The 9,238-nt window shown below is 36.1% G+C and overlaps 1 protein-coding gene across 2 annotated transcripts in view; it reads left to right on the top strand.

Moving 5' to 3' along the window:
- Positions 1–5,231: 5,231 nt before the first annotated feature.
- Positions 5,232–9,238, top strand: part of LPIN2 (lipin 2) — a 28,999-nt gene continuing 24,992 nt past the window's right edge. For both annotated transcript variants that reach the window (XM_082014524.1, XM_082014523.1), the window contains exon 1: positions 5,232–6,476. In XM_082014524.1, coding sequence (XP_081870650.1) covers positions 6,285–6,476 — 192 coding nt within the window. In that variant the 5' untranslated portion in view covers positions 5,232–6,284. The remainder of the gene's footprint in view (positions 6,477–9,238) is intronic.

Below are 9,238 nucleotides of genomic sequence, written 5' to 3'. Positions count from 1 at the left end.
CGTGGGAGTTTCAGCTAAAGTCACGTGACCTGGTGTAAAACGAGATCATTACCTATCAGTGCAAACATATGGCAAAGTCTGCCCATGTTATTACTTATCTCAGAGAGTGCAAGGGGGCTGTGACATTTCAAGCAAAACCTATTGGTGAGGGAGTTTCTATATGAGCTTTCTTAAAGAAGTGCTTCCTTTTTAATCATAATACTGCGTGGGAAAGTATACCAAACGTTTTTCTCTAAGAGACCAGCATATTTACATAATTCTTCTACTTCTATGGAAAGAGAAGACATGCTGATCCAACATTCTGTTATGGCTGTAAGCTTTGCATTTACCTGTACTGCAGAAAGTTAGTTTCCTGTTTTCTGAGATGCATTTCTCAGAAAAGGATGGTTTTGAAGATGACTTCAATAGAAGTGTTGCTGCCCATGAAAGGGTTCCTTCTGGAATCTTGGTGAGTTTGACAGATTTATTGCTAAGTATGGGTATATAATTTCCTATAATATAGTTAAAATATATAAAAATTGACTGCCTACATTTAATAGTATGTGGAAGACTTTAATTAGGTATTCAACAGACTTAGTTTGTTCCCCATTTTTGTTCCATAAGTGCTCTGTGCAGTACTAGGAACAATCCTAACCCTCAATTAAAAGTTTTACTGAGGAGCAAAGATGTTTTTGTTTGCTTGTTTTTGCTGAGTAGACCTGATGCTACAGTGGTCGTGTTTCACATGTTCATTTCCCCTGCCCATGCAATCTTTTCAGGGTACAAAATAGAAACTAGTAGAACACTTGCTGAAGACCTTATCTGGTTAAGGGAAGCTCCTGCCTCATAAATAAATATACATGCAAATATAGGCAAGAAGAGATAAATTGAGGGAAGCTGTTGCTATGCATGTTTTTTTATTTTGTTTTTCTACGTAGTCTCTTGAAAGAAATGCAACTTCTTTACTGTTTACATCATGTGGCATTAGACTGTCTTTTAATCCTCTAAATGCATCTCAAAATAAATGTGAGGTGTATATCGCTACTATTGTAAGCAAGATCTACATTCAAGTAACTTTTTTTTGCAGTGATAGTTAAAATTCATGCCCTCTAAAGCTGTATCTCTTTAGAGCAATCTGATAGCTTGCCTTTCAGTAACTTGCACTCTTGTTTTTCTGTTGTTGAACTGGGCATTTGTAGTGTTCATGTTCATATGGGTGCACCTGTATAAAAGTGTTGGCTTTAAGAACACAAAAAATGCAATTTATCTTTAGTAAAGCAGTACTCCAAATGTACAGGAGACACAAATTTGTGGACAGGCTTTTGATTATATCTTGCGCTTGTATATAAGTATTACCGAATAACAAAAAAATTGTTCAAGAAAATATGTTGGTTTTATAGCAGCCAAAATAACATCTTTGTTAATGGTACATAGATATAATTCCTATCCACAAAACCGCCTGCTCAAGTTATGCTAATATAAGCATTTTCTGCCCATGAGTTTTGAAAATTTGGCTATCATGTAGAACATGTTAGATACTTTATCTGAGCTGTAATAGTGTTTAACCATTATTTCTGACAGCCATTCTATTCCTCATTGCTGTAACATGAGGAAGTCAACCAACATATGCAGAGTTAATTTTAGTTTAACTGATTTGAGTATTTTATACATGGAGGCATAGAATTTTAGTTTTTGAACTTCCAAAGTAGATACTTTCTTTTCTTATTTTGTATTTACTTTTATGCGCTCTCTCTCAAAAGAAAAAAAAAAGCAGTTTCAGTTTCTGCTTTTTGCAGCATAATGGCTTCTTGCCAGGAAAAAAAATCTTTTTTATGATATAGAACAGAGAGATCCTCTCCCCCATTCCAATTACTGTTGCACTTAGTAGTGTTAGTATATTCAGCTACAAGAATTTTTGCAAACTAGATAGTATCGCATAAACATTCAAAAATCAATCTCTCTGGAGCCTCAAAAGTCACAAAAAGTGTTTTTCTGTTGTGAGACCTTAGGTATTGATAGCCTTTTAATTTGCTATCCTAGAAGAATAAATACTAGTGACTTACATTAACTTTAGCTTTCATGTAGAGATCTGGAGTTTGACTGCATCAGGTAATGTATATACTCAGGATATCAAAATAAACAAAACTAAAAGCAAAACAGTATTGTGAAATCTTGCTGCATTGTCCTCTCTTAGCTTGTTTTGTCCATCAAACTTCTGTCTTGAATCACAGAACTGGAAATTTGCATGCTGCTTAGGTTCTAATAGCAGGTTATGAAGGCATACTGCTCTCCGCTTTTCTCTGCTTTCAGGACAATGGCATTTAACAAATGTTTACTAAGCATGAAATAGTGTAATCGAGGAAATACTTTTTCTTACCGGTTATTCTGTGATCAGGCTATTTCTATTGCATTTGCAACAATTAGCACAGTAACATTTTACACTGTTCCTCTCTATAGTCAGATTCAGTACTGCTCACCACAAGTTTTCCAACAATGTACAATAAAACTGAAAGAAAAAAAAAAACAAACCAAAAAACAAACAACCAAATTTCAAAATCTCCTAGCTGGGGTTCTATTGACATTTGATATAAATTAAACATCATGTGTTTCTCAGGTATGTAATGACACTTTATTTCTGTTTTATCATTTGCTTGCTACAGTTTGAACCTTAAGTAATATATTTATCTTAAAGTGAACCATTATGTTAAAAGTTGAACTACAACCTGATAAGCAATAAAGTACATTAGTTTCTGATCTACAATTTTGTTTACTTATGATATACAAAACAATGTTTGCATTAAGACTTGGTTCATAAAAAGCTTCTTTCCTTATAAATGTTGTTTGTAATAGTTGAAAAGTTCATAACTTTTTCCACACATAAGAGGTTATTCTGTTTTTGCATGACCATAAAAGTGGCTGTGCTGTCAGCTACAGAAATGTTACTGAGACCTCTAAAAGAGATAACTTTTGCTACAGGAAAGTGAGAATATATGTAAAATAGGTGAATGCTTCAGTCTTGTGGGTTCCTTTTTGTATGTATGTGAGGAGAACTATATTATTTATCAACTGAACTGATTTCTTAGCAGTTGGTGTGAAATTCTGATCTTTTAAATAGTTGCTACTTAAATGATAGAAAATTTCTTGCTAATGTCCATTTCTCAAGTCCTATTCACTGAAATAAAATATATGGAATGGAGACTTTATTAAGGACTTCTATACCTGATTGTGCCAAATGTTTCTTTTAACAAATTCTGTCTCCTTGGTGACATGAAATCAACTTTTCTTTGCAAGCCAATACCATAGGCTCCTCTTGGAAGAGGCCAAGGTATAGCCATGAATGACAATGACTACATGTTACAAAAATCTTTTCAAGATTGAGAATAAAGATGACTGTCTTTGTAGGGGAAGGCTAATTGCTTAAACAGTAAAGCAGAGATATTGCTGCCTTTCTGTCCTGGGTTACAGTTCCATGAGGCAGAATCACAGAATCACTAAGGTTGGAAAGGATGTTCAAGATCATCAAGTCCAACCATTAATCCAGCACCACCATGTCCCCTAAACCATGTCCTGACCTCATTTGTCAATTGGAACATGTTCAGTTCCCTGCCATAGCCTTTTTTTCTGGCTCCCTGGTGCTGCTGTGTGCCTCATGACACTCTGGTGTTTGTCATGTTGTTCTTCATGAGCTAATCTAACTTACTAACCCACTGAAAGAACAACAACAAAATGGGTAGACTTCTGCCAGCTGTGTCAGTGGGCTAAAATCAGCTCATTAAGAGGGTCAGATGAAGAAGAGTTGAACTGAGATCTCCTCTTTCTAGCAAAAAAGAGCTATTATTTCATTAGCAAGCAGTCAATTTTATAGTTGTACATGAAACTACTTAGAGATGAGACTGAATTTTATTAATCACTAATGTTGATAGGGAGTCCATTCTACTAATCTCATTAGTCACTCAATGACAGTCTGTTCTTCTTGTCTTCATCAACCATATTGTACAAAAGCTCCAGGATAAAATTCTCTAGCATGTTACCTTGCATAGTAATGCTGTGGATAATTTCAGAACAGTTTTAAATCTGTATTGGAAGACCCCCATCTTCCTTTTTAAGTCTTGTGGAGAGGAAGGAGTGGTTTTTTTCAAAAATCTAAATATTATTAGGTAATGTATGTTAGGCTTGAGAAGCCTGAGGTGGAGAAAAATACTTCCGTAGCTTCTAAGTCTGTGGAAGTAGTTTTAGATTTCCTGCATGCTTGCAGTCATATTGGTACGGTTTGTAGCATCCTTTTGAATGAATGCAGTATAGCCCATGTTACTATAAGGAAGACTCTGAACACTGAGAATAGAAATAATTGATTAACTACCTAGACAATGAAAGCAGTATCAGGAGAAAGAAGTCTTGTAGTGCAGTATGGTTTTGTTTAGAGGCACTGAGAAAAATCCTAACCCTTGTTCAGAAGCTAATAAAAACAGATTAGCAAGTAAACAAAGAAATTCAGTGTAGACTTTTTTTTTAGAAATATTATCCCAAAATAGAATTTTTACAATTTAAGCCCCGTTATGTGTTCAGTGTTGCTTGTTTGCAGTGGCTCTTTCCTCTCCCAAATACTACCCTTAACTTCAGAGGCATGCAATTGCTTGGCTGTATTTGAAACGAGCTTGTAGGAGGCACGGGAGGAAGGGTGGCACTTAGGTTTCCATTCGAACACATCCATGGTTTTCCTTCCTCTTTCTTTTAAAGCTCAGGTGTTCAGAGAAATCTTTGGACTTAATTTCTCATTGGCAATCATAGCTCACGTTGTATTCTTAGAAAGACTTGCAGTCCTTCAAAATTCATTGACTTTCTTAAGTATTTTTAATGGATTAGACAGAATGCTCAGTACATGATGCTATGTGTCGTTTGATTATCTTTGTATTTTTCATTTCTTCCGGTTTGACTATATAATCTTCTTATTGTGTGCATCTTACTTTCCTTGTATTTTATGTATGAAGTCCTCATTCCCATCTAGTAATAAACCTTCACTTAGACTACATATTGCTATTTTTCAATTTTCTGATGTTAAGGGTATGAACAACCACAAAAAAACCCTGTAAAGTATTTGTTTTCTCTTGACTGAAACTTTGTGAAACCTGTGTAAAGTAGTTAGTGGGTAACTCTTTAATATATCGCATGAGTGTGTAAACTTGGTTAAGACTTGCTTTTCACGTATGAAAATGTAGTATTTGGAAATCAGTGTTTATTCTCTAGGTGTAACTTCTGTGGAAATAATGGTTGTTAGCTGCTAAGTCATCTGCTTCTCGTGGACAAGTAGCGTGTTCAGGACGAGGTCATGTTGCTAGGTTCATCGTGTTTTCGCAGAGCAAATTTTACTTCAGCAGCTGTTTTAAATATAGGTACCGACAAGCTTCATTAAGCTGTTCAGAGAAGTATACATTTTAACTATAGATGATACTTATTGTAGTTTTACTTAATCAAAAGTTAATGGGAGAGTCTCAGTAACTTTGAATATCTGACATCACCACAGGTGGAAGTCTTGCTTGCCTCAGTTTCAACTTCTGAAGGTCAATGGCAGTGCTTTTCAGGAAAGGGTTCTGCAAGCTCATGATTTTTATGTTGCAAGAGATTTTAGTACTTGTTTCTTGCCAAATAAATTCATTGGTGTTCTGTTTTCCTTATATAGGAAGAAAAATGCGTTTCTTTCATGTTTGTTTTCTCTACACTCATTCTCAAATTCTTCTGTTTCCCATTAGATCTTTTGATAATTTCTTTAAGGTGACTCAGCCATTTTTAAAATACAGAGCTGTAAAGGAAGAGTTACATGTAGTACACTCTACATAACCTTTCCTGAGTTTTAAGTTTTTGGTTTTTTTTTTTTTTTTAATCCTTATGTACAGTTATCTCCATTTTCTGTAGAGGATCAGTTGTGTTAAATAGGAAGTCTTCAGAAAATAAATTTGTCTCCTTATGTTATATGAGTAATTAAACATGACTAGAATTTAGGCTTTGGGGTTTAAAAATTCCATTTTTCAGAACTTACTTTAAAATATTTAAATAATCATATGTTCAAGTTAAGCTATTAAGAATAAATTTTGTAACTCTGGAAACTGTTACTAATATAAGAATTGGCTTAAAATTCTGTTGACTCTTGAAGAAGGCATTTATGTAATGTTTGCTACAATAATCAAGTAACTGATAAACGACATTGCACATCTAAATAGATGTTCTAAAAAATGGATTTTAAAAAAACTTACATTTTTAAAATTTATTTACTTTTTTTTTTCCTTCTTCTTCTCTCTTAGTCTCAGACTATGAACTACGTAGGACAACTTGCAGGACAAGTCCTGGTTACTGTGAAGGAGCTGTACAAAGGCATTAATCAGGCAACCCTTTCAGGATGCATTGATGTCATTGTGGTCCGGCAACAAGATGGTACATACCAGTGTTCTCCTTTTCATGTCCGATTTGGGAAGCTTGGTGTATTGCGCTCTAAAGAAAAAGTGGTAAGTTCAGAAAGTGTGCCAAAACAAAGTTTTGAATACCAATGCATTCCCTTTTTTTCCCTCCTCTTCCTTCCTTCCCCAGCCTCCCACATACCCAGTTAGCAGCCCGATTTAGTACAGAGGAGTTTCTCATATATGCTGTACAGGGTGATAGTTTTGGAATGCAAAACAGGACTTCCTGTTGTAATCTGAAGACTCTGCAAAAAAATACTGTGAAAGAAAAACTTTGGCAGCTCTTGAACTATGCAAAAAGAATAATACAAACATAGACACTTCACAGTCTTAACATGTTTACATGGCTATTTATTTACTTGTTTAAGTATGCTGGGAAAGAAATGTTTAATGCCATTTAACTGATTCCTGATGTTGCAACCAACTATTTTTGGACTGTCTGGAGGATAAATAGAGCGTGTCTTAAGAGTCGGTGACCTATCATAAATATTACTCCTTGTTAGCTCTGTTCAAGGTTGATATGCAGTACGAAATGCAGTTATTAATATTCATAAGCAAACAAAAACTGGGACTGAAGCTTCATTCACTTGTAGGCTTATTTGAAAGAGAACCTGGTACAATTCCCTATCCAGCCAATCTGAGACTGTGGCGCTACCCAAGTGGATTGTCCTGCCATCCCCTTTCCATAGACTTTAGTAATTATGCCTAGGAAGTGAGTTGGATTGGGTTGTAAATTTGACTAAAAAATTGACCTTTTGTTGGGTCACTTTACATTACTGTCAATAGGGAGTACTGTGTATGGCAGCATTGCCTGTGGGTGTGCTACTAAAGGATGGATTGATTTAAAAAGATCATAAAACCTCAGGATTATATGCTGCTTTTCTAAAAAGTGAAAGGACGTTGCAGGAAACTACATCCATCTTTATATTTTGGTTGTAAAAGGAGAATAAAGTGCAACTAAAAGAACAGTTTTATGTTGGGGCATTTTTTTGTTAACGATCCGTACTGGGAGTTACACACATTAAAGTTGTAAGTTTATCATAGTAGCACAGGCTATCAGCAGTTTTCATGTTTTGTTTTTTTTTGTTTTGATTTCCTGCTTGGTAGTGTTTTTCTTAATGGGCACACTGATAACAAAAAGCTGATTTTCGTAAACTGTTCTGCAACAGATTACATTACAGTTTTTCAGCGAGGTACAAGAGGTGGTTATAGCTGTACTTTTTGTAATGTCTAAGCAAGTGAGAGACACAACAGGAGTGATCTGAAACTTGAGCTTTCTAAATGTCTTTAATTACACTTCTGAGAAGCTGAACCAAATTTGAGAGGATTTCAGCTTCTGTGTACCTCTAAAAAGCTGTTGAATAGTAGGAACATCTACTCTTGGTACCTGCTGTACTAGACTGTCAGCACAGTTTTCAGCTTTTGCTTGAGTGGATGGCTTCTGCTTCTTGCTGCCTTCATCCTTGGAGTTGCCATTCTGCATTTGAATATTCTCCTAATAGTCAATTGAATGTTTATTACTGTGTTGTGTACTCATTTTTCTCTGGCATGTTATGAGGGTAAGATCAATTGGTAGTCTCAAGATGTATGGGAACAAAAAACATGCATATCTGTGCTTCAAATCTGTACTTAAGATATATACTGAAGTCTCCAGAAACCAGTGTGTGATGTATAGGTACTGAAATTAGGGATGTTTGTCTGTCTAAATGAGCTTAAAGAAAAGCTTGGGGGGAAAAAAAACCAAACCATAAACTGTTCAATAGTGAAACATGATTTCCAGATCAAAACCATTCAGTTCTTGTGGGGAAAAAGACATGGTGTTATCTTAAGGATTTGTGTATAGTCCCCATGTGTGTTTGGTTATCTACCTGTAATTTATCATCTCCTGTGATTGGATTTCCTTGGCTAATGGTTTTATTCTCATAAATGGGCGAATAACGGAGTGGATTAGGATACATGCTTTTTCTTAGCACTGTGGTGGGTTTTTCTTGTCAGTTCATGTGCTAATCTTAAAATCAGTCCTCTTTCCTTTTTGACTGGCCATTTCATATCATGATAATGAACTATGAATATGAGTATTCATACCATAATACTAGCTGTATGGCTTGGGGTGTAATTCTTTTGTATTGGCAGGAAACTAGAACTTGAGTAATTTACATACTGGATATCTCATAGCAATTCACAGAATGGTAGAGGTTGGAAGGGACTTCTAAAGATCATCTGGTCCAACCTCCCTGCCAAGGCAGGATCACCTAGGGCAGGTTGCACAGGAACACGTCCAGTTGGGTTTTGGAGGTCTCCAGAGAAGGAGACTCCACAACCTCTCTGGGCAGCCTGTTCCAGTGCTCCGTCACTCTCACAGTAAAGAAGCTTTTCCTTATGTTGAGGTGGAACTTCCTGTGCTGCGGTTTGTGCCCATTGCCCCTCGTCCTGTCACTGGGCACTACTGAAAAGAGGCTGGCTCCATCCTCCTGACAGCCACCCTTCAGATATTTATAGACATTGGTAAGGTCCTCCCTCAGCCTTCTCTCCTCCAAACTAAACAGCCCCAGGTCTCTCAGCCTTTCCTCATACAAGAGATGTTCCCATCCCTTAATCATCCTCGTAGCCCTCCACTGGACTTTCTTCAAAAGTTCCCTGTCTCTCTTGAACTGGGGAGCCCAGAACTGGACACAATACTCCAGATACATGACACAATTACAGTATTTAACTTGGTCTCCTTTTCACAAAAGTGTCTAAGCTATATATAACCTGAAATTCCATTGGCATTTTCTACAGTAGGGCAAGTCTATTGTGTTTCTATCTGATAT

Source organism: Phaethon aethereus (genome assembly GCF_964289735.1).
Source record: "Phaethon aethereus genome assembly, chromosome: 2".
Classification (NCBI taxonomy): domain Eukaryota; kingdom Metazoa; phylum Chordata; class Aves; order Phaethontiformes; family Phaethontidae; genus Phaethon; species Phaethon aethereus.
This window is presented reverse-complemented; position numbering and strand designations above follow the sequence as displayed.